The following is a 25,548-nucleotide window of genomic DNA, read 5'->3' as shown; positions in this document are numbered from 1 at the left end:
AAGTCTGTTGTCTAAATATCTCTCAAGACAAGTCAAACCCAGTTCCAGGATATAGTTTAACACAGTCCAACATCATTGCTTATGGCCCACGATACTGGTGCTTTCTACTTTAATAGTTACATTTTGACAATTACTCATTTTTGAGCTCGAGCAATGAGGTGCAGACCGGTGAGAACGCAAGCATAAGCAACACAAGGCCATTAAAACCTAATTGGTACCTAATTAGTAAGATGCACAACTCTCAAAGTTGTTTTAGCCTATGTTGCCTCCATCATGGTGGGTAATGAAGTTCACTTTCTGTTCATTAATCACATAATTTTTGGTAATTGGCCACGGTAGAAGTGTCCACGGTGTCCTGATGTCAGAACATAACAGACCTGCCCAAGAGGAAGTGCCCACCCCCTCTGTGTGTGTGTGACTGGGAGCTGTGGGACATTCCCTGGGATATTGGCTTTTACAGATATGCAGCATTGCGACACAGCGATGTATGGCTATCTGGGATCAAAGATAGATTTATAAATGTCCTTACAGCACAGAGCCAGACCACACCTCTGCATGTGAGTCCAACTTTAACCCACCAGGGACCCGGACAGCCAAGGCCTGATAAAGCTCCAGTGAGGAGGAGCAATGGATGAATGAGAGCCTGTTTCTGCCAGAACACCACCAGTAAAATTACTTTTTAATTTATCACCACTGAGTTCAAGAAAAGGTAAAATCTTGAGGCTTAAGCCAATGTGTTATTATTGGGTGTAAGCATGACTCCAACTGACCCCCATTCAAAAAGCCTACACTTCTCTTTAGTGAGAAGTGTCAATCACTGTTTTCAATGAGTCGTTCTGGTCTCAATCTCTAAATCCAGCTCCTCTATAAAATGTGCTGGTGGTCATTTTGGAAATCAAGTGAGAAGTAAGGTAATTTCTCCAGACACCTCCTTACAAACGGACTTCTTTTAAGAGCCAGAGGAGTCGACCCCTGCTGGCCATTAGAGAGAATGCAGGTTTAAGGCAGCTCACTTTTCAGGCCTGGAGCTTCCTTTCTTGTTTTTTAATCTTTGTGTGTTTTTGTGAAATATTGGATAGTTTTACCTCTTTTGGACTCAAACAGTGATTATAAGAGTTAAATGAGGGGAGATGTTGCTTTAGTTTAGTGGAACTGCAAACAACTCTGACATCTGAAACACGACTAGAAGACAAAACAGCACACTGAATTTTTTTTATAAAGGTCCACAAGCCAATAAGTTTGTGTATGACTGGTTTATTCTTTATCATTTTGTTATTTTATGTAACCTTTTAGTTTGAAAAGCAAATAGAAAGTGCAAAATCTCTCCCTGAATGTTGTAGAATAGAAGTGTCAAGTAATGTCAACTAAAAATAAAGTACAAGCACCATAACATTTTTTACTTAAACGCAGTACATGAGTGAATGCACTTTACGTTACTTTCCACCACTGCTGTTGCCTCTCTGAATGATTTACAGAGAAAGGAAATCATGTGTCCTCTACTAAGACACAATGGGGGAAAAGTGGTTTATGTTATCAGCTTTTTGATTCACATGCTGCACCTATTGTACTCATGTTGCACTCTTAACATACAAGAAGCACACATATTCCTGATAAAATAGAGAGACACAATTTAAGACTGACTCAAGTTTTTCGGCCTTAGATACTGCACAGCTGGTACAATACAGTTCATGATCAGCTATCTAAAGGTTGAGACTCTTCTCTTCTAGTGGTACTACGTGACAGATGCCATCCTGTTACAACATCAGCTCACATTCAAATATTTCTTTATTAACTCATTCCTTGTAAGATCACAAGAGAAGAAAAGTCTTCAAGCACAGGAAGCCAGTAAGTCACAGCCATGAACTCGCATTTGATTTCCAACTATGGATCCATGCAATGACAGGTTGAAAGATTACTGACACTATCAATTGAATGAGTTACTAACCAATTAGGTAATTAGCTGCTCATCAACCCAAACAAATACAACTTGCATGTAAAACTACAGATCCAGTGTCATTGCTTTACTCTGTCCATTATTTGACACAAGACCTTCAAACAACAGATAAAGGTTCTTAAAGGTTCGTAAAGCTTGTGCTTGTCTCATGGCAACGGCATTTAAGCACCAATGTCCCATCTGATAGCATGTAACGATCAGTACTGGTGATAATGAAATGCACATCAACATGTTAGTCACAGTACATGTTGCTTCAGGATGCCAGTCTGTGGCACGCATCAATCAGATTATGACATTTTGTTTCTTTTTCTAATTTTCTCGAAAGGTTTTGCATGTTCATTAAAAAAAAAAAAAATCAAATATACGTTGTTTGTGCTCCCATCATTGGTGGTGGTGTAAAAATACTCTATTTCTCATGACTTCAAACTGCAGCACCATAACTGACATTTTAATTATTTCGACACCTTTAAGAGCTCAACCATACTAGACAAACCGCAGATCCCTTATCACACTTCCTCTGTCAGAAACCTGTCAATCAGTTCTCATTCTGCAGTTTCATGAGCGACCACTTAAAAAAAAAACAACTTTACTTATCGGAAATCAACTAAACTAAAACACAAACTAACATATAGAAACATGCATCCATGTGTTTAAAAAAGAAAATTTGATCTAAAAGGATTTCGTACAGTTGAATGAGACTAAGACAGAGGTTTTAATGCACAGTGATGAAAATATGTCAGTGTTTTTTTTTTTCTTCTCCACACACTTCCTGTTGTAACTTGGCCAAGACGCACAGAAACAAACAGGCACAGTAGGCAGAAAACACCAAAAGCAGCATCCGAATATCGCAGTTACATTCCTGATTTTGATCTGCAAACTACAAAATCAACGGTCTTACAGAAACGCAGTGACAGCAATGGAGTATAACAAGTAATCAAGACTAGACAAAAAAAAAAAAAGCTAAAGAGACTTTTTCAGTTGTTTCACGCCGCCGTTAAAATGTCTTCCAACATTTACGAAAAGCCAAATTTACCCAGGAATGTGAGATACAGCAAAAGCTCCCGCGAGGACAGAGGAGAGAGAATGGAGAAAGTGGTCGACATCTACGAGAGCGTGGACAATTTCGGCGGACATCGTTCTAATTTATCGACACGGTGTGGAGGAGGTGAGTATTAAAAACGGCAGAATCAACATTAAATATTTTTGTGAGCATGTGCTTGTATATTGTACTAATGCACTTTGGACTAAATGTTACCTGATTTATATTGTTTAATGTACTGTTGTTGTGTTATATGTGCCTTGTTAGGTGTCCTTGAGTGCTTTGAAAGGCACCTTTATATAAAATGCATTATTATTATTATTATTATTATTATTATTATTATTATTATTATATCTTCAAATTAAGCACTCAGATAAGTCCGAGCAGTTCCATGTTTGTAAAAAGTCACATTTATACTGATATTATTATTGAATCTAGTTCCTGTAACATTAGGGTCAGTGTGGTGAGCTTGCCTGTTGGCTTCTTGTTGAATTGTAATTGTGTGCAGTGTGCTGACTATTTAAAACAACAAGATGCAGTAAAATGATGAAACACACTTTTTAAAAGAGAGTTTTCTCAATGCCTTCTCTTTTCTCTTCAGCCTCTGTAGTTCTCACTGTTCTCATTTTGGTCAAAACTACTACTTCAAATATGCCGCATATAAATGAAATGTGGTCTCTGCATACTTTGCCTCTGCAGGAGCACGTACTCAAAGGCGTCCTCCTGCTGTCCGAAGAAACCCTTTCAAAGCTGCAACAGCGGTTCTGGGTCTACTGTGTCTGGTGCTGGTAATCGGGATCACCCTCCTGTTAAAACTCTGTGAGGACCTCGTCTTTATTTCAATATAGTATCTTTTATAATATCACTTTCAAATCTTGATCATTTGCTTAATTATGTTTGTCATTCTCACCAGATATGTCACTCTCTTTGGAAAGAGATGAGCTCATAATCAATTACAGCCGCCTGGAAAAAAATTATACACAGTTACAGACTAACAAGCTTTCTGGTGAGAAAGATTTAGCAGATGTTAAGTCATATAATTCTGTCATTAGCTGATGTGAAATCTGTCATTAACACATTTTAATTATTATATATTTTTTGTTAATAAGGGTGCTCGTGTCCTGAGGGATGGGAAAGGTTTCAAAGCAGTTGTTACTACAAATCTACCGAGAAGGGAAATTGGAATGACAGCAGAGCAGACTGTCGGAACAGAACAGCAGATCTGGTGATAATAACCACCAAAGATGAACAAGTGAGTGACTTTATGTGAATGTGTTCATTTGTGCTTCACTCTGAGTGAGTCTCTGCGTGTGCAGAAGATTTATTTGTCTATGTGGGAGCTTATGTGTGTGCCAGTATGTGTGTAATTCAATGCACGCTGCCTTTTAGTTATCAAACAAAACCTTAGAGAATGTCAAAGGATTAAAATATTTTACTTTTTGGACCTTAACCCTTACACACTGTTCACAGTCAAATTTGACACATTGTTTACATTTGAGAGCTGTAAAAACACCCTACACATTTCTTTTAGCCAGACTCTCCCAGCCAGCATGTCCATGTGGGCCCCATAAGGGTTCAATTTGGGCTGGAAATATGGGTCCTAAGTGGGTTTGTCTGCAGTTTCCATGGTGACCCCACCTGTGTTTGCCCATATGGGCTTCAAGTGGGTTCTGACTGGGTTTCAGGTCGGGCCCAGCTGGGTGACATTCACGTAGACCCCATATGTTGGGATATGTGGGATCAGAATGGACCTTAAATGGGATCCATTTAGCCAGCCCACATGGGCTTCACATGTGGGGTCCATGTTACTGAAACCATGTGAGACCTGCAAAATGTACCCAGTTCAAGCCCACTCAGTACCCAAGTAGCCCACATTTAACCCATGTGGGGCCCACACGGACATGCTGGCTGGGACAGTATACAACAATGGAAATACATTTTTGTGCAGATGATGCACATTTTATGTATGCAAATGTAAAGTTTTAACTGTGTTTATCTAAAAAAATCAGCATTCAAACATGTTTTATTCAACGTATTCTATAAAATGTTCACCTGGATTATAAATAACTATTATTATTATAAAATAGTGATTGTGAATCCATAATCTTTTTTCATAAGATTAATCAAACATTAATTAATAACTGATGGGGGATCTATGAATGTGAATTGGTGTAGAGACTAATTATGAGTCAGAATATGAACAGTATGTAAAGGGTTAAAGGACTCATTTAAAGTTTCCCTCCACTTAAAAATGTGTCTGTGTTCTTATTGTTTATTTAATGTGATGTTTGAGCTTCACTGTGCAGCATTCAGGCTGTTTTCACATCAATCTGCAGAATCTGTGCTCACCTTAAATCTGGTTGATTGTCTTAAATGGTCAAGAACTCACCACCATAAAAATGCTTGTGTATCTACAGAGAAATAATGATCTGCTTTTCTGTCAAATGATCAGGATTTTATCAGGGGGCTGAACAAAGGTGGATCATCGTGGATCGGCCTAAAGCGTGTGGAGACGCATACGTGGGGTTTGAAATGGGAATGGCAATGGGTGGACAAATCACAACTGAAATATACGTGAGATATTTTACATTATATGAAAAGCAGGAAGATAATAAATGTTCCAGAAATAAAACAGCATGATTTTTTATCTGAGGCTGATATTGAAGTTTCAAACTCAAACCTGAAAACAGTGGCTTACTGTAGATTAAGGGTGTCAAATATTTCTATGCAAATATTTTCCTTCTAGAAAACTACAGAAAAAGACAGAATGACTTAGGTCAAATATGACATGATATTGTGTGATAACAGTGGTGTAAAACTCTGTTCTCTGAATGTTGTCAAGCAGCTTCTGTGCAAAATAATCTGAAAAAACAGACTTAATATTGTTAAAACATGATAAATAGATGGTTTGTATGTGGCCTTTGAACTAAAGTGAGAGACACCACTGCTGAAGATGCTCAGCCTGCTGAACCTGGACTCTATATATCAGGCGGCCACATGAGGGCGCCAATGGTTTCATATTAATTCACTTGTGTGACTCCATCTTTGTTGTTGTTGAAAGTAGAAAAATGGGGCAAGAAAAGAGAGAACTCATAACCCCCGTATCCCCTGTGTACCTCTTCTTCTATGGTGAATAAGAGGGTCAGTCCAGACTCAGTTTGGATTGTTGCACGGGTGTCCTTTTAAACTATAAGGGCCTGATTTACTAACGGTTTGCGTGTGTATAAACGTGCAAACTTGACATCACACGCAAAAATTGTGCAATTTGATCTACTAACATGTTGCACTGAGATAATATGCATTTGTCCATTTAGTCTGTTTGTCATAATGAATATGTAATATGAGACGTTTTAACCCCATTGTGTAAAATACAGGGAGGAGAAAATGCTAATATGTTATTTAGCACACGCATTGTGATTTACCAAACCTGAAGGTAATGTTGGTGACGCTAACTGCGTCTATAAATAATAAGTTTGAAGGGCAGGTATTAACCTGCTGTTACTATGGAGACGAGGAGACAGAGGCAATATGACACAAAACACAGAGAACAGATTTTTTCCACCCGTGTTAATATTTTTGGAGTGGAATATTTTTGGTTTTAATCAGAATCACAATGAGAGAACGTTTATTGTCTTTGTGTAAGAATACAATGAAATTGGTTGTGGCACTCAAGTGATGCATCTCAACATAAAAACACAGGACACTGAATATTTAGTGAGGTAGAAAAATACAATAAGTTAATACATATAAAAGTATTTAAATTGCTTAGTGCATGTCTGTATGGCAGTAGTAAAACATTACTTGATGGCTGTAGGAAAGAAACTATTTGAAACTATTTTGGCTGCTCTGTAGCGTCTGTCAGATGGTAACAGTTCAAAGATATAGTGTCCAGGGTGAGAGGAGACTGTAATGATGTTTTTTGCTCTGCTGATGTAGCGTGAGGCAGCATGATACTCTCCGATATGGAGTTTTTTTTTTGCTTTAACTCAATATATTTGTTAACCTCTTCCACTAGAACCTGTAATTCCATGGGATCACATTTCTGCTCGTCCAAACTCTCCACTAAGACGCAAAACCCTCATTTAAATACTGCTGTCTGCACCTGTTGTCATTAGTCGATCACCCGTAAAGTGCACGCTAACCAAACGTGCAATCGGTTGCACTGCATTCAATTTAGATCTGAGTAAATCAGGCCTCAACATCTGTCGTATTTTGCAGCGGTTACTTGTATCAATACAGTGTTTGTTCTGCAGGACCTGGGCAAAGGATCAGTCTTTGCATTTGCCGGAACCGTTACCAGTGTCCATTAATCAACAAGGTTTATGGATCGTGGACAAAGATACATCTCAAAAACAATGGATCTGTGAGAGTCTCCTGATAGCTGCCTGGTGACTTTCCAGTTATATTTGTAAAGAGAAGTAACTGTTGCATGTCATTACTCCCTCTCTGTCCTCATGTTTGTTGTTGTTAATAAAGGTTCAAAATGAGACAATGAAGTGTACACGAGGCTTTAATGTTCATGACAGTATTTTAAGCAGCTGATAATACTTCTATACTTTTACTTAAATATGATTTAGATTTTTTGATCACATATGAGTGTGTGTGTGTGTGTGTGTGTGTGTGTGTGTCTCACCGGTGGTCCAGCGGGCCCTTTGGAGGCCTTTGCTAGTTAAAAAATGTGGTATTTGTCCCGATTTGTGTCTGATGTCATTGTGGTGTAGTCCTGGGCTATAAATCAATATTATATCGTTATCGTGTAATTTTATAGATATCGTCTTAGATTTTGAATATGGTAATAAGGTGATATGGAATAAGAGTCTTCTCCTGTTTTTAAAGGCTGCATTACAATAAAAATGTCATTTTCTGAACAGCCTGTTCTATTATCTGTCTTTATGTCACTTATGTCACTCTGTGTTTTATACTTATTGCAACTCACACCTGGCCATTATTAATTCATATTATTAATATGCACTGTCCCTGACATATAAACAAATAAAATAAAATAAAATAACACACTAAACTAATCAAGAAGTAACCAACCATTATATATCTGAGTTTATCAAGAACATGACGTTCCTGCAGCGCTGAGTACAAACCACTGATATCATGGTTAGCCTGCAACATTGTGCAATAATAAGTTGTTATAATAGTTTATATTTGACTGAAAATCACAAAAATGCAAAAAACAAAAACAAAACAGTTTTAACTAATCATCTTTTAATGAATGTCACTTGAGTTCTGCTTTCTAAGTAGGAATTATCAAACGCAATATGCAAGCACTGTAAAATGTTTCCCTCCCTCCTCCCATATAGATAGATATTTTATAGATAAATCATTTTGGTATTTTTGGAAATAACAAGCATAAATACCAAGATTATATATAATCATAAATACCAAGAATTGAAGCATGAAGAATAGAAAACATTCTAGTATATAAATATAAATGAAATAAAGAATCAAATGATCATGAATTATAACATATTGCTAATAAAAAAAACACAGAAGTAAAAGTAAGTTGCACAAATCCTGTATCACACAAATACACAAACAGATCAACACACTTATAAATTGTGTTTTAATTTGGTAGCGTGACTGGTTTGACGTTTTGCATCATTAGGCTTCCATAGCTGCTCCTCCTCCTGCTGCAGGTAGAAGCTCATAGTTCACTAACTTTTATCTATTTATTGTTTGGTGTCACATTTATCTCGTCACATCTCTAAATGTCAGAGCTGTTTTAATTGTCAGACAAAATGAGAGCTGTAATTGGTCTTGAATGCAGCTTTACCTCTTTGATTACATTTGCATGTATGTGTAATAGAAATGTTGTTGCATCCTGGCATCCAACCTTTATCTGCTCACATTATGAGACATGTTTCTGCTGTCGTCCATATGATTTATAATGTTGATCAGTTTCATGTAATATTGTGTACTTACCTTAACGAGCAGCCGGTTCTCAATGGTGAACAGTGTTTTATTTACTCTCCTCTCTCTAATGATGCTTTTATTCTCACTATCACTGCACAACATTTAATAAGGCAGACGCTTCAAATATGAAATTAATAACTAAATCCATTATTGTCTGTTTTTGCTTCTGTGTGAGTGTGCAGGATTGGAATGTGTGTGTGTGTGTGTGTGTGTGTGTGTGTGTGTGTGCACCAGTACTACAGCATTTAAACACTAACACTATAACTTTAACATGTGCAAAAGAACTCACAATTCAAACTTAGCTGAATATATAAAGGTTGAAAAATAATAAATAAAATCAAGATGATGTTTGTTAATATTTCAGCTAACTTCCTGAGGTTTATGTGCAGAGTGTAGCTGTTACTCACCACTGGACCCGGCTCTCCTCTGTCTCCTCTGGCTCCTCTGATCCCTGAGCCTCCCTGTTTGAAACACGCTTTAATTAACATAAAGTCTCTGTAACTGTTGTTGTGGCAAAGTGAAAAAGAGAAATTGAGACTGTGCTGGAGTGAAGTGGAGGAACGAATGAATGTGTGAAAGAACGGAGGAGCTGATTTCATGTGAACTGTTTTCTCTTTCAGCTTCAGACAATAACTGTTACACCTTCCTCTCTCCCTCCCTGACTCGCTTTTCTTTTTTCCTTTCCCACTTTCAGGTGCTCCTGATGAGTACCAAGGTACAAGAAAGAAGGGAAGAAAGAGAGACAGAAAGAAATGACAAATGGTTGCCTACTTTCTTTCTCTGTCTGTCTGTCTGTCCCTTTATTTCTTTCTTTCTTTCTTTCTTTCTTTCTTTCTTTCTTTCTTTCTTTCTTTCTATATTAATCCTTTTCAGTGATTGATTAGTGTGTGTGTGTGTGCATGTGTATATGTTTACGTGTGTATATGTATACGTATGTGTGTGTGTGTATATGTGTGTGTGTGTCTCACCGGTGGTCCAGCGGGCCCTTGGGGGCCTTTGCTATCCTGGGTGCAGGTGCAGGCTTTGGGCAGAGCTGGACAGTCGACCTCTTTCCTCTGGATGATGAAGAAGGAAGAAAACAAAGACACGGCATGATGAAGTGATAAAAACAAAGCAGGTAATAAACGAGTGTGTCTTTCTGTGTGCAGACAAACAAACGTTGAGCTCACCAGACCGGGGAGCTCGCAGCACTTGTCTCTGTTGGCCCACGATGTGCTGCAGACGATGTCGAAGATCTGGAGCTGAAACTGAAGACGAAGAAAACACAGAAATATGTTCAAATACAACCAGGCTGAATTTAACAGCCATGTTTCACTCAGTGCTGCTGTGGTTTTAAAGTCACAGTAAATCAGATGAATGTAAAGTGGTTGCATGTATGAAAGGAGCTATAAAGAGCTAAAATGGACAGAAATCAATGTCTGCCTGAAAGGAAGCTGGTTAATAACTCCATCTAAGGGTCACTTTGAGCTGAAATCAGAAAGACGACCCCACTTATATTCTCCAGAAGCAGCAACATAAATGAATCCCGGCTCAGTTTCACTCTTCTCTTCGTAGCCGAGCCATTTTCCTTGAGCGGCTTTTATGAATGCAAACAAATCAATTTTCAAGCCAGCTCTCCTCCAGAGGCAGATTTGTGTCTAATTGGTTTGATCTCGCTTTGAAGAAGAAGTAAAAAAAACCAAAACAACCCTTGACACTCTGAAGCCGAGGAATTCCACTTATGTGTCAGATAATCCCCGACGGTGTCATTTTTTTAATATTTTCTCCACGAGCCTCGGCCGTGTCGGTAGCACGTTGGGTGGTTCAAACTGCAGATGTGCCTGAGGTCGCTACCCTGCTGTTAATCTTCACCGTTGATCGTATGCACGTTAACAAGGCGACCTCACACTACAACAAGGTTCCTCAACCAGAAAAAAGCAGAAGAGGAGGAACAAATTTAGCTTATCTTGAAGGACGAAGGGTTTTTTTGTTTTGTTGTACACTGGCCTGAAGGAGAAACTCAAAGTTCTTTGAATATTTCTGCAATGTAAGATGAGGAATAAAGTCTCCCGCTGCGTCTTAAAGCCCCCCATGACTCACAGGTTGGCCCTGACTAATACTCTAATTTTGTACCTCTGAATTCACCACGCCTAATTAGACAAACTGAAAACACAGACTTGTGTGCAAAAATAGAAAAAAAAGGTTCAAAGGAAAGCTGTAAACCCGAGGTAATCACTTTCTTTTTGTGTGTGTGTGTGAGAGAGAGAGAGAGAGAGAGAGAGAGAGAGAGAGATAGAGAGAGAGAGAGAGAGAGAGAGAGGGAGAGAGGGAGAGAGAGAGGGACAGAGAGAGAGAGAGGGAGGATTATGATTAAAAGCCTTATTTACGAGGAGTTAAAATGCCTCGAGACAAGCAGTGATTTATAGCAGCGGCACACAGAGAGAGAGATCGTCAGTGATTTTAATCCTGCCTCAGATTCATGTCATGTTTTCACTTCAACTAGAAAACAAATGCTGTAAAAAGAGAATTAAAAAAAGACAGGATGAGTAACAGTCTGTGCTCTCAGAAGTAGAGAACGCTTATTTAGCACTTCTTCATTAGATGATTGAACCAATGAGACACAAATCTGCCTCTGATGTTTCTGGAGGAGAGCGGCAGGAAATGTGTTTGCATTTGTAAATGGTAGATAAATTATAATATAATATAATATAATATGTATAATAGATAGGTAGATAGAATAGAGTAGAGTAGAATAGAATATGTATAATAGATAGGTAGATAGAATAGAAAAGAGTAGAATAGAATATAATAATACGTAGGTAGGTATAATATAATATAATATAATTTAATTTAATAAAATATAATATAATATAATATGTAGGTAGGTAGGTATAATATAATATAATTTAATAAAATATAATATGTAGGTAGAATATAATATAATAGAACATAATATAATATAATTTAATATAATAAAATATAATATGTAGGTAGGTAGGTATAATATAATATAATAGAACATAATATAATATAATTTAATATAATAAAATATAATATAATATGTAGGTAGGTAGGTAGAATATAATATAATATAATTTAATAAAATACAATATAATATAATATAATAAAATACAATACAATAAAATCTAATCTAATATAATAGATAGGTAGAATAGATTAAAACACTTATTTTGCACTTCTTCATTAGATGATTGAACCAATTAGACACAAATGTGCCTTTGATGGAGATAAAAGGTTTTAATCTGTGTGAGATCAGTGCAGAAATTAATCTCCTTTCATACATGCAACACTTTACATTAATCTGATCTAATGTAACATGACCGTCTCATGTCTGAAAAAGCGCCCCAGTCACTTTTACACCAAAGTAACCCTGAATGCATAAAATGAAGAAAAAGAAAAGGAAAGAAACGTTTTGAAACCACTGATCTGATTCCCTCCATCACCTCTAGTTTCAGCCTCGTCTCAGAAACAACAATAATGAGAATATCATGAAAGCTGTTTATTTCTTACCGGTGCAGAGTTGTCCCGGTTCCCTCTGGATCGAACCATTCTTCCCAGAACTTCCAGTCCGTCTGTGGTGATGTTTCCTGCTGCGTTGATGGCTTTCTCCGCCACCGCCTTACAGTCGATCACAACTTTGGCGCTCGTCTTGCTGATCGCGATGTGAAGCTGCAAGAAAAAAAAAGACGTTCACGTTAACTCTGAGTAGGGGTGGTCGATATGGCAAAAATATCATATCACCATTTTTTTTATAATAAAATCACCATCACAATTTTTCTTTTTTACATTGATTTTTGAGACTAATTTGCAAGTTTCTGAACAGTGCAACCAAACCATGTCCCTATATAAAACATAGCCCTAAAAGAAAAAAATAAAACAGACAATTTAGGCCAAAGAACCTTTCTGAAAAGATTTTAAATTAAATAGTTTGTTCAATTTTGCCAAATAAAAATGCAAACTTAAGTAACTGTGGTTATCTCTTAAAGTGCAACGATTTAGAACAAAAATTATCAAACTGCAATGTCTGTAGCAGCTCTTCTGCACTTTATACGTCATACTGGTTGAAGCGGCAACATGGAGACTCCCATTAAAGAGTCAGGGACCGGAAGTCTTCATTTAGTGAACATTTAATTATAATTCTTCATCAGCAGATGTTATACTATATCTACTACTACTACTATATCTATACTATAAATGACTGGAGGTGGATGATGTGAGGATGTGATGATATTTGGGTGTGTATGGTCTGGAAACAATATAACGGTAACGTTAATCACCATGGCAACAATGGTATACGATGTAACTGGAGGCTATCGTGTAAATCATAAACATTCAATAAACATATGAATTGACTTCAATAAACATTACAATTTCTCTCAAAGCAATAAATTAAAGTGTTAATGGTGATAAAATAACTTGTTACTATTTATAACACTGATAACAGAAAACCGTTATAACCGTTATAGAAATGTGCTAGCATAATGCTAACGAGTGCTACCGAGTGCTATAACTGCCGTTTACATTCTATAAATACCGTCAAATTTACATAAATCAATAAACATGTTATGGTCAAACAAATAATCAGTGAAACATCACTTGACATAACTTACTTATCATTTAAGGACGCACCTTAGGGAAAATAAAGTTAGCCGGCTTCATAGCGTGTAACGCATTAACCGGACGGAGAGGAAACCATGGCAACAACAAACTTAGGTTCCGCCCTCAGTCTTTCTAACAATGTATATAACCTGATTATTAAATAATAATTATTATTTATTCATATAGCACTTTTAAAAATCTATACATTACAAACAAAACACACAACTTAAGCAAAAAAAAAAAAAAATAAATTAAAAAAAAAAAAAAATATATATATATATATATATTTAATAGACCTGATTCATATGATCAGATGCATGTAATACACAGATAAACCACCAGGGGACCTTTTATTTGGACGTTGTCAATCAGTGAGAAACAATTTAGAGGCCTGGAGATTTTTTAGAAAAAGTTAAACTGAGAAAAACCCTGAACTAGTTACTGATACTGATACATACAGCAGCTATAGAAGCTCACTTATCTGTAAATCTGTCATAAGATTGTCATTTTATTGCATTAATTCATGTTGTGGCTGATATGCAGGATCTATAAGGGCTTAAAAATGTTTGTAGTCAATATGTTTTTATTTGTTTAAAAGAAATAAAACTCATATATGCAAAGTGTTTCATTACTTCAGATAAACAGACACAGTTAAAAGAATCTGAATTTTCTGGCTCTTATTTGATGGTCATATCAATCATTAACATACAATGCAATGATGCCTGACAGGAGTGAGGTAAAGGAAAAGAAAAGGAGATGATTCATAAAATAAAAATAATAAAAGATAAAAGCACATCTACTAAAGTAAGGTTTGGCTGCTGGTTTATTAAATAATAGTTTAAAAAAGTTTTATTTTTTAATCATCACTCTTTCACTCCTTCCTTTAATTGAGCCTTGAACTCAGTGGGTTAGGGTCAGTGGTTAGTTGTTAGTGCAGTGGGAGAACAGCGCCCTCTACCTGTAGGTTAATATAAAGCAATCACATTCCCTCCACATAAAACCAGAAGATTCAGACTGTAAAAAAACACCTTTACACTTGTTAATGTTTAAGATTAACGATATTATTAATATTGTTTAATGATGTATTTTATTTAAGATGGATTCTCCCCGTGCAAAAACTTAATAAAGTATAATCAAAAAGTTAAAACAGAGAGGAGGCCGATAATAACGGACTGCATTCATATATACTTTACATACGTGCAAACATTCATACATTCACACACACACATTTATACACTGATGGCGCACACGCACACACACTTTGGGGTTCATTATGTTGCCCGCAGAGACTTCGAACCACAGATTTTCCGATCAGTAGACGAGCTACTCGACTTCTGAGCAACAAACTGTAAAGTGTATGCAACCAAGAACATGATCGTTGTGTAACTTTAACCAAGTGCTGCCTGCATCCATCTTTCCATCCATCAATGCATCCATCCATCTTTCCATCCATCAATGCATCCATCCATCTTTCCATCCATCAATGCATCCATCCATCCATCCATCTTTCCATCCATCAATGCATCGATCCATCTTTCCATCCATCCATCCATCCCTCCATCCATCCAAGCATCCATCCCTCCATCCATCCATCCATCCTATCCATTCATCCATCCCTCCCTCCCTCCCTCCATCCATCCTATCCATTCATCCATCCCTCCCTCCTTCCTCCCTCCATCCATCCATACATCCATCCCTCCTTCTTTTCATCCATCCATGCCTCCATCCATCCAGACCAGCAGATATATATAATCCCTCCATCATATTCTGGGTCTCCTCCCAGTCGGACGTACCTGGATCACCTCCAGAATGAGGCGTCCAGGAGGATCCTCCTCAGCTGGCTCTATTCAATGCAACATTTCACCCACTTGTATCCACGATCTCATTCTTTGTGTCTCTACCCAAAGCTGGTGACCATAGCTGAAGGTTGGGACGTAGACCGACTGGTAAACTGAGAGCTTCACCTTTAGACTCAGCTCTTCCTTTCTTTACCACAACACCTGAATTACTGCTGATGCTGCACTGATCTTCCTTTATTTACCCTCACTCATAAATAAGACCCTGAGATACTTGAACTCTCTGAACCCAGAAGGAGCGGTGCATCTTTTCCCCTGCAGAGCAACCCATCATGACCTCAGATTTAAAAGGTGGTGACTCTCATCCAGTATTTAAACATAAACACATGAAAGTTTAATATCACTGTAGGCACTATCTGAACTGAAACATCGGTTATTTTAGCAGAAAGTAAATAGAAGACACTGAACATATATTATTAACCTTTACATACATTTGATGACTTTTCCTAAATGCACAAAAATGAAAATATATTAAAATGTTCTACTTTTGTATAGATGCTATACATGTTTGTCCATTGAGGCTGTTCTGGGTCAGATTATCTCCGTATCTATTGACATGTGTTTTAGTGAAATGAATAGTTAATAGTTTTAATAAGATAGTAGTTATGAGGATTTCTTTTTATGATGTAGCAGTGAAGACTGATGGCTCTAATGGTTCTACAATAAACACCACAGCTCCATAAAGTTCTGCTCATTTTACCTTTACATAAAATAACATTTAACCACCAAAAAGAGACATAAAAATGACTAAAAACAACCTACAGTTAGTTTGAGTGACAGCTGCCATCTAGTTACCGTAGCAACTTAGAGATGGAGAGACTAAAGAGACTCAAAACTACCAAAAAGAGACATTTCCATCATTATTGCTATGTTATATTTTCATGTCTTAGGTAAAATAGGACATGATATTGTGTGATAGGAGATGTTTAGTGGTGTAAAAGCTAAAAAATACACTCTCTCTGCTCTCTGAGACATGAATCAAGGTTTAATCACATTTATTGATCAGTCAGATCCACTATTGATGCTTTCTAAACACATCAACATTTGGTAAAGACACTTTTTATGCGGGGAACATACAGCGAGGGTAGAATATGAACAGTATGTAAAAGGTAATAGAACATCATTTGGCTGGCTTTGAATCTTCTACAAATATATTTGCTGATGCAATGTCCAATAAATCAGTGAAGATGCTTAAATGTTGTTTTCACAGCAGCTCACATAAAGAAAATCAATTTAACCAAAAATACTTTTTATCTTTTTTTTAACATTTTTTAATATATGGATGAAAAAGCAAATAAAGTAGAAATGTGAGGCTTTACTGAGGCTTATTCAAAAAATACAAACATCCAGATTTTGCTTCCAATATCAAAGTTCCCCTTTAAAGAACAAACCCAATAAAGCAGAGCCTCATTTTAACATTATTTTTTTACAGTATTATAATAGAAGCACATTTACAGCATCCTGCTTTGAAGCTAGAAACTAAAATCATCTGCCTGAGCGACGCTGCTGAGTGGCTCCTCGACTCCGTCCCCTCTACGCTGTGACTGGTTTATTGGATGATGTTCAGACTTGTTCACACACATACCTGAACTCTATTAACCCTCCTCTAGAAACACACTGCTGTGGAGGAGAAAGAGGAGTTTTGGACAGCAGCTGACTGACTCGCATGTTATCTGCTGTTATATTTATATATGGGATTACATTAGTACAAGAATCAAACAGAAAATGTGATTATTAATCCCCAAAAAAACTTTTAATAATTGTCTGCACTTAATTGTGTTGTTTCCTACCTTTTTTGTTGCACTTTAAAAACCACTTCTCCTCCCTTTAAAAGTTATTGGTGAGCAGTTGCTGCAAAAACTGATCAATGAAAGACAAGTTTATTTATTTCTTGGGTGATTTTGTTCAATTATAATGAAACAAATGTTTGATCCCAATAAGTAAATAAATAAAGAAACTAATACCTGAGCTTGTGTCTGAGTGTGTTTCTCTCTTTCTCCATTTTCCGGAGGGTAAATATATAAATATATATTGTAGCGGCTAAATCTAAAACTTAAAGCCACTGAGGGGCTGCATAGACAGGCTAAGAGTAGTCGACGCGCTGGCTACTGCACGACTATAACTTGTGTCTAGTGAAACAAACAGCTTCCTGATTTCCCTTCTTGATTTGATGCGTATTTTATTTCTCACAGTTTCCAGGATATTCAATGACATGCAAGTATCCATTGCCAGTGCATATAAAGTTCATTCAGCTGTGCCACAGACAACAAGACAAACGTGACGGAGACCGGAGCGGTCGAAAAACTGTGTGCTCCTCCGTCTAGCAACACCTGACCCCTGTCAGAAAGTTCCCACCTATACAGAAATGTACACCCAACACCATGAGGACACCTACTGGCCCAATTTGGTACCTTCCACACATTGACATAGAAATGGCTCCTACATATATATATATGTAATTAAAATTCCCAGCCGTGCAAACTGACTTGTTAAAATGTTCCATGCAAGAAAGACGAGTAGATTTAAATTAGAGGAAATAAATGCAGCGTTTTATTCTAAAGTGTGCATTCATTTGGTTTGTTATACTCTTTATTTGATAGTTAGAATCTGCTGAGTACACACCAGGCGGGGAGTTCGGTCCTCTGCAATGATGCCAATGCGGAAGTAACTTAAAACTGCATTCTATCAAAAGGCCACCAGGGGGCGACAGTTTTGGTTGTCAAAAGGACTTCCGTCTCTATACAAGTCAATGGAGAATTCACCAACTTCTCACTTGATTTCTAACCTCAGTAAACGTTTTCAAAATGTGTTTATGGTCTCAATCGCTAGTTTAAAGCCTTCTTCAATGCAGTATGATGTTCATTTGGGACATTTTGGCCTCCCTGATTTTATATGTGACGATAAAGCAGGGTATGCATTAGGGCGTGGCTACGTCGTGATTGACAGGTTGATTGGTTCACAGGTTCAGGAGGGCGCCTCATCCTCCTCCTGATGCCCATATAAGTAGAATCCCTGTTTTTTTTTTACCCAGCATGCACCGGAAATTTTCAAGATGGCGCTGCTCAGATCCGAAACTATTGGCCTCCGAGCAGCAGTCCACAAACCAATGGGTGACGTCACGGATGTTACGTCCATTTCTTATATACAGTCTATGTACACATACATAACAAATAGGAATATCCTCGAATATACCATGAGATTATTGTGATAACGGTGTTTTCAGTAGATTTAATTGACAGTTTTTTCCTATGTGGCTGTTTGTGGTGTGACTGGTTTCATTATGTACTTACAGTCAAATGTTGCTGCTCTTAAAGAAATCATTTAGTAGTTCATCAGCAGCTGATGTTTACAGATGATTCTAGTCTATAAACAGCAGGATGCAGACTGTTAATAACCTGCAGCAGCTCCATCAGTCTGTCACTGTGAGCGACAGTCTGAAGTCTGCTTTCATTAACGTTCTGCTGGAGGTAAAGTCAAGTTTACTCTGAAGGACTTTTGCTTTGTTTGTGATTATGATTGATTATAAAGCACTTTAAATATTAATCCTTAATTTACACTGTATGTTGTTTTACTGATATTAACCCTCCTGTTGTCCTCGAGTCAAGGAAGGAAGGGAGGAAGGAGGAAGGAAAGGAAGGAGGAAGGAAAGAAGGAATGAAAGGAGGAAGGAAAGAAGGAAGGAGGGAAGGGAGGAAGAAGGAAAGAAAGGAAGGAAGGAAGGGAGGAAGACGGAAGGAAAGGAGGACGGAAGGAAGGAAAGGAGGGAGCAAGGAAAGAGGGAAAGAAGGAAGGAAGGGAGGAATAAGGAAGGAAAGAAGGAAAGGAAAGGAGGACAGAAGGAAGGAAAGGAGGGAGGGAGGAAGGAAGGAAAGGAGGAAAAAGGAAGGAAAGGAGGAAGAAGGAAGGAAAGGAGGGGGTGAGGAAGGAGTACATTTTTTTATGTAAAGCACATTGAGTAGCTCCCGTGTATGAAATGCATTATATAAATAAAGCTGCCTTGCCTCATTTTCCAGTTGCTTTATAAGTAAAGTTGTTGTCATATTTCACCCAGCAGACACACAGAGGACAAATGCTTTACTGACGTGTGCTCAAAGTTACACAAGCTTGCAGTAAAAAATATGCTAAGCTGCACACAGGTGAATACAGTAGAGCTGCATACATTGTGGATACCTGATGCAGCATTTAAGGCTGTATTTGATGCATTTTTGATACTGGTATTAATATCTGTGATCCCTCTATGTGTGCATGTTCTCTTCCTGCCTGTGTAGGTTCTCTGGCTTCTTCACACAGACCAAAAACATGCAGCTCAGGTTAAATGGAGACTTTAAATTGCAGGTAGGTGTGATGTGGAGATGTCTTTATATGTTAACCCTGTGATGGACTGGTGACCTGTCCTCTCGCCCAATGACAGCTGGGATTGGCTGCAGCTCCCCCTGTGACCCCGTGTAAGATAAGTGGTTTTGTAAAAAGGATGGATGAATAGTGAAAGTATCTTAAAAGTTCAGGACACAGCAGACAGGAGACATTATGTGCTGCAGGAGGGAAACATGTTGTAAATGTCAGAGTGATTTTCTCTGGGTTTAACAGTATGAAACAACACTTTGGTGCACCGCAGACAGCTTCATATTAAAATATAATAACATTAATGCTAATATTAATATATATAAATACATAAATATGATGCTAATTGAAGCCTTGCATCCTCCACACATTGTTTTCTTACTTCTTGGGATGAACAGAGTGAATAATTGCTGACATTTTGCCCGTTCTGACTGCATTAAACACTAAATTACAGGAAATCAATCTTCTTCTTCGCTGCTCTGAGACAGTCGTTACCACCAGCAGCACAGTGTGTGATGCTGTTTTAAAGCAGAGAAGAAGATAATTGATTTCCTGTAATTTAGTGTAACGTCAGTCAGAGTCTGACTTCTGGGAAAACTGCTCTTTTATCCTGGTGGGACTATTTTAAAGGTTGTTTTTTTGACACTTTTGACACAACAGATAAGCAGAGGATAAATGCTTTGCTGACATTTGCTTGAAGTCGCTCACACCGTTTATGGATATTGGTTCTTTGTGGAGTAAAAAACATGTTAAGCTTCATACCTGATGCAGCATTTTAGGCATCAGATCAAATCTAATCACAACGCTGTAAATATTTCTGGATTTGACGCCTAGAGTCTGCAGTGAGAGGACAGCCAGGATTTAAGTTTTATGCTTTATACTAAAATATGTCTAAATAGGATATTGGTGAAGGAAGAGCTGAGTCTAAAGGGGAAGCTCTCAGTTTACCAGTCAGTCTACGTCCCAACCTTCACCTATATGGTCACCAGCTTTGGGTAGAGACACAAACAATGAGATCATGGATACAAGTGCCTGACATGAGTTTCCTCCAGAGAGAGTTTCTGGGCTCAGCCGCTCAGAGATAGAGTCAGGAGTTCAGACATCCAGGGGAGGCTAGAAGTAGAGCTGAGAGGAGCCAGCTGAGGTGGTTTGGGCTCCTGGTCGGGACGCCTCCCTTTAGAGGAGTTCCTCTAGGAGAAGGAAGTCTGGGTTTCATTGTTCAGCCACCGTGACCCGACCCCGGATAAACAGCAGAAAATAGATGGATGGACTAAAATATAGAGTGAGTGAGTATGTGTGGTAGTGTGTGTTTATAAATCCATACGTATAAAACACAATGACATCCACTGCAGAACTGTGACATAAATCCTGTGATCAGATTTAAAAACCTCACTACAGAGTATTTCTAACGCTAACCCTCATTTCACAGCTAATTAATGTGACAAAGGGACAAAAAAGTTCAATAAAAACTGAACTTTGGTGGCCAACAGGAGTTCATTTAATCTGTTAAAAGTCCAATTAGTGACATCCTCTGATCTGTCATCATATAAACTCACACAAATGTCACACAGACTCTTCAGGAAAAGCTCTGCAGGCGCTGGTCCTCTAGGATTATCATATCACACACACACACACACACACACACACACACACACACACACACACACACACACACACACACACACACACACACACACACACACACACACACACACACACACACACACACACACACACACACACACACACACACACACACACACACACACACACACACACACGCACGCACACACAGCAGAACAAAAGGTGAAGAGGTAGGCAGGATAAGCTGTGCTGACAGCGAGCAGACAGGAGTGACTGTGGATCAGTGTGTGAGTCTCTGAGCACTGACACACAACCAGACAGCCAGCAGGTTCAGTCTCAGGGCGAAAACGCAACTTCAGTCAGCCTGTCAGGACTCATAACACCGAGTCTGTGCTCAGCTCGGGGTTTAGATAGGAGAGGAATGAGCGGGAGGAAGGGTGGAGGAGGAGGAAGAGGAGGAGGAGATGAGAGATGGAACGAAAGAAGGCCAACAGATTCTTTCCTCCTGATATTTTAAAAGGAGACGTTCACATTTTTTCAAGAATGTCTTAATTCAAAAAATGTGTTTGGTTGTGTGGATAAAAAAAACAAACAGGTGCTGGACCCAAAAAACTAAATCTGTAAAGGCAGAAAAATGTCTGCACACTGTTGCCCTCCAATGCAGGTATGTCATATTAAATGATACCTGCATTGGGAAATCTGTCTTAAAACCAGCAGTCAGGTGTCCATATGAACAGGTAAAGATGTTTTCCTCTCTGTAATCATTCCTCCTGTTCATACTGACTATTAAAACCTTCTAATGTGCTTTCAATGTAAAGTGATGGAGGAATAAATCTACAGTGTTTCTACACAGTCATTATAAAGTAGATGATCAGCTTCTATTGAGCTTCATCAGTGTGAGTTATTATATCAATTATATCTGACATGTTTACTGAGTGGGAGAGTACATGGAGGAGGAGTAACAGTAGTAGTAACAGTAGTAGTAACAGTAGTAGTAGTTGTTGCTGTTCCAGTAGTAGAAGTAGTACTTTTTGTAGTAGTAAAAGTAGTACTTTCTGTAGTAGTAGTACTTTTTGTAGTAGTAAAAGTAGTACTTTCTGTAGTAGTAGTACTTTTTGTAGTATCAGTCTTTTTAGCATCAGATTCCCTCTTAGTGTTTCCCTGTTGAGCTGTGGTGTAACCATAGTAACAAAAAGACTTTGCTACTAAAAACACTGTAACGTTGAAACATAGAAGATGAAGATGAAGACTCATTCAGACGACTGAAGCTTCATATTAACTTCAGATTAAACTTTTACATCCATGTTTCCACAGAAGGAGGACTGTGGGTTTATTCCTCCATCAGTGGTTGTAGTGTATAATGCAGCAGCTCATACTGACATCACACTGAAACATATTCTGGTTTATCTCTTTCATCTAAGAAGACAGAGTGATTCTGACCTTATGAAAGCTGCCGTAGAAGAGTTTTTTGATCTCCGGCCCCTCGAAGGTGACAGTCTGAAACTCTCCTTTGTAGTCGTTGTTGAAGAACGTCAGAGTCTTTCCTCCGTCTGCAGGAACACAGAGAAACCACACGTCAAATAAATCCTTCTATTATATTCATTTTCTCCCTTCTCACTTTAAGAACAGCTCCTTCCTTCCTGATCTTATTTAATACATTCATGCAGGAGTTTAGTGTCTCTACTTAAATAAAGCCAACATGACAGAAGGAAAGGAGAGATGTATTATGCTCATATAGATGTTTCCCCTCAGGTGAGCTTTCAGACTCACTGTCCAGGATGACTCCCACCAGCGGCTCGTTGTTCTGGTTCAGGATCTCCCACATGGCGAAAGGCTCCTCGGGCGTGTTGGGCAGCAGCCTGAAGAGCAGCGTGATGGTGTAGTCTGAGGGGAGTCCTTCAGGATGCATGAACCTGGGAGCCACACAGGGAGGAGAGTTATATAAGAACTGTAGGTTAGTACAGTCTGAGGTACTTATACTCTACTGTAGTACAGTCTGAGGTACTTATACTCTACTGTAGTACAGTCTGAGGTACTTAAACTTTACTGTAGTACAGTCTGAGGTACTTATACTTTACTGTAGTACAGTCTGAGGTACTTAAACTTTACTGTAGTACAGTCTGAGGTACTTATACTTTACTGTAGTACAGTCTGATGTACTTATACTCTACTGTAGTACAGTCTGAGGTACTTATACTTTACTGTAGTACAGTCTGAGGTACTTATACTTTACTGTAGTACAGTCTGAGGTACTTATACTCTACTGTAGTACAGTCTGAGGTACTTATACTCTACTGTAGTACAGTCTGAGGTACTTATACTTTACTGTAGTACAGTCTGAGGTACTTATACTCTACTGTAGTACAGTCTGAGGTACTTATACTTTACTGTAGTACAGTCTGAGGTACTTATACTCTACTGTAGTACAGTCTGAGGTACTTATACTTTACTGTAGTACAGTCTGAGGTACTTAAACTTTACTGTAGTACAGTCTGAGGTACTTATACTTTACTGTAGTATAGTCTGATGTACTTATACTCTACTGTAGTACAGTCTGAGGTACTTATACTTTACTGTAGTACAGTCGGAGGTACTTATACTCTACTGTAGTACAGTCTGAGGTACTTATACTTTACTGTAGTAGAGTTAGAGGTACTTATACTCTACTGTAGTACAGTCTGAGGTACTTATACTTTACTGTAGTACAGTCTGAGGTACTTATACTTTACTGTAGTACAGTCTGAGGTACTTCTACTTTACTGCAGTACAGTCTGAGGTACTTATACTTTACTGTAGTACAGTCTGAGGTACTTATACTCTACTGTAGTACAGTCTGAGGTACTTATACTCTACTGTAGTACAGTCTGAGGTACTTATACTTTACTGTACTACAGTCTGAGGTACTTATACTCTACTGTAGTACAGTTTGAGGTACTTATACTCTACTGTAGTACAGGCTGAGGTACTTATACTCTAATGTAGTACAGGCTGAGGTACTTTTACTCTACTGTAGTACAGTCTGAGGTACTTATACTTTACTGTAGTACAGTCTGAGGTACTTATACTCTACAGTAGTACAGTCTGAGGTACTTATACTCTACTGTAGTACAGTCTGAGGTACTTATACTCTACTGTACTACAGTCTGAGGTACTTATACTCTACTGTACTACAGTCTGAGGTACTTATACTCTACTGTACTACAGTCTGAGGTACTTATACTCTACTGTAGTACAGTCTGAGGTACTTATACTCTACTGTAGTACAGTCTGAGGTACTTATACTCTACTGTACTACAGTCTGAGGTACTTATACTCTACTGTAGTACAGTCTGAGGTACTTATACTCTACTGTAGTACAGTCTGAGGTACTTATACTCTACTGTACTACAGTCTGAGGTACTTATACTCTACTGTAGTACAGTCTGAGGTACTTATACTCTACTGTAGTACAGACTGAGGTACTTATACTTTAGTGTAGTACAGTTTGAGGTACTTATACTCTACTGTAGTACAGTCTGAGGTACTTATACTCTACTGTAGTACAGTTTGAGGTACTTATACTCTACTGTAGTACAGTCTGAGGTACTTATACTCTACTGTAGTACAGTCTGAGGTACTTATACTCTACTGTACTACAGTCTGAGGTACTTATACTCTACAGTAGTACAGTCTGAGGTACTTATACTCTACTGTAGTACAGTTTGAGGTACTTATACTCTACTGTAGTACAGTCTGAGGTACTTATACTTTACTGTAGTACAGTCTGAGGTACTTATACTCTACTGTAGTACAGTCTGAGGTACTTATACTCTACTGTAGTACAGTTAGAGGTACTTATACTCTACTGTAGTACAGTCTGAGGTACTTATACTCTACTGTAGTACAGTTTGAGGTACTTATACTTTACTGTAGTACAGTCTGAGGTACTTATACTCTACTGTAGTACAGTCTGAGGTACTTATACTTTACTGTAGTACAGTTTGAGGTACTTATACTCTACTGTAGTACAGTCTGAGGTACTTATACTCTACTGTAGTACAGTTTGAGGTACTTATACTCTACTGTAGTACAGTCTGAGGTACTTATACTCTACTGTAGTACAGTTTGAGGTACTTATACTCTACAGTAGTACAGTTTGAGGTACTTATACTTTACTGTAGTACAGTCTGAGGTACTTATACTTTACTGTAGTACAGTCTGAGGTACTTATACTCTACTGTAGTACAGTCTGAGGTACTTATACTCTACTG

At 38.1% G+C, this 25,548-nt stretch overlaps 1 protein-coding gene across 1 annotated transcript in view; it reads right to left on the bottom strand.

Annotated features, from left to right (window-relative positions):
* LOC133996800 (collagen alpha-1(XIV) chain-like) overlaps positions 1-25,548 on the bottom strand; it is a 204,443-nt gene that overhangs the window by 19,408 nt on the left and 159,487 nt on the right. The window contains 6 exon segments of the mRNA XM_062436384.1: positions 9,326-9,379; positions 9,887-9,973; positions 10,088-10,165; positions 12,429-12,587; positions 22,739-22,848; positions 23,069-23,211. Coding sequence (XP_062292368.1) covers positions 9,326-9,379; positions 9,887-9,973; positions 10,088-10,165; positions 12,429-12,587; positions 22,739-22,848; positions 23,069-23,211 — 631 coding nt within the window.

The sequence above is a fragment of the Scomber scombrus genome, chromosome 16 (assembly GCF_963691925.1).
Source record: "Scomber scombrus chromosome 16, fScoSco1.1, whole genome shotgun sequence".
Lineage (NCBI taxonomy): Eukaryota > Metazoa > Chordata > Actinopteri > Scombriformes > Scombridae > Scomber > Scomber scombrus.
This window is presented reverse-complemented; position numbering and strand designations above follow the sequence as displayed.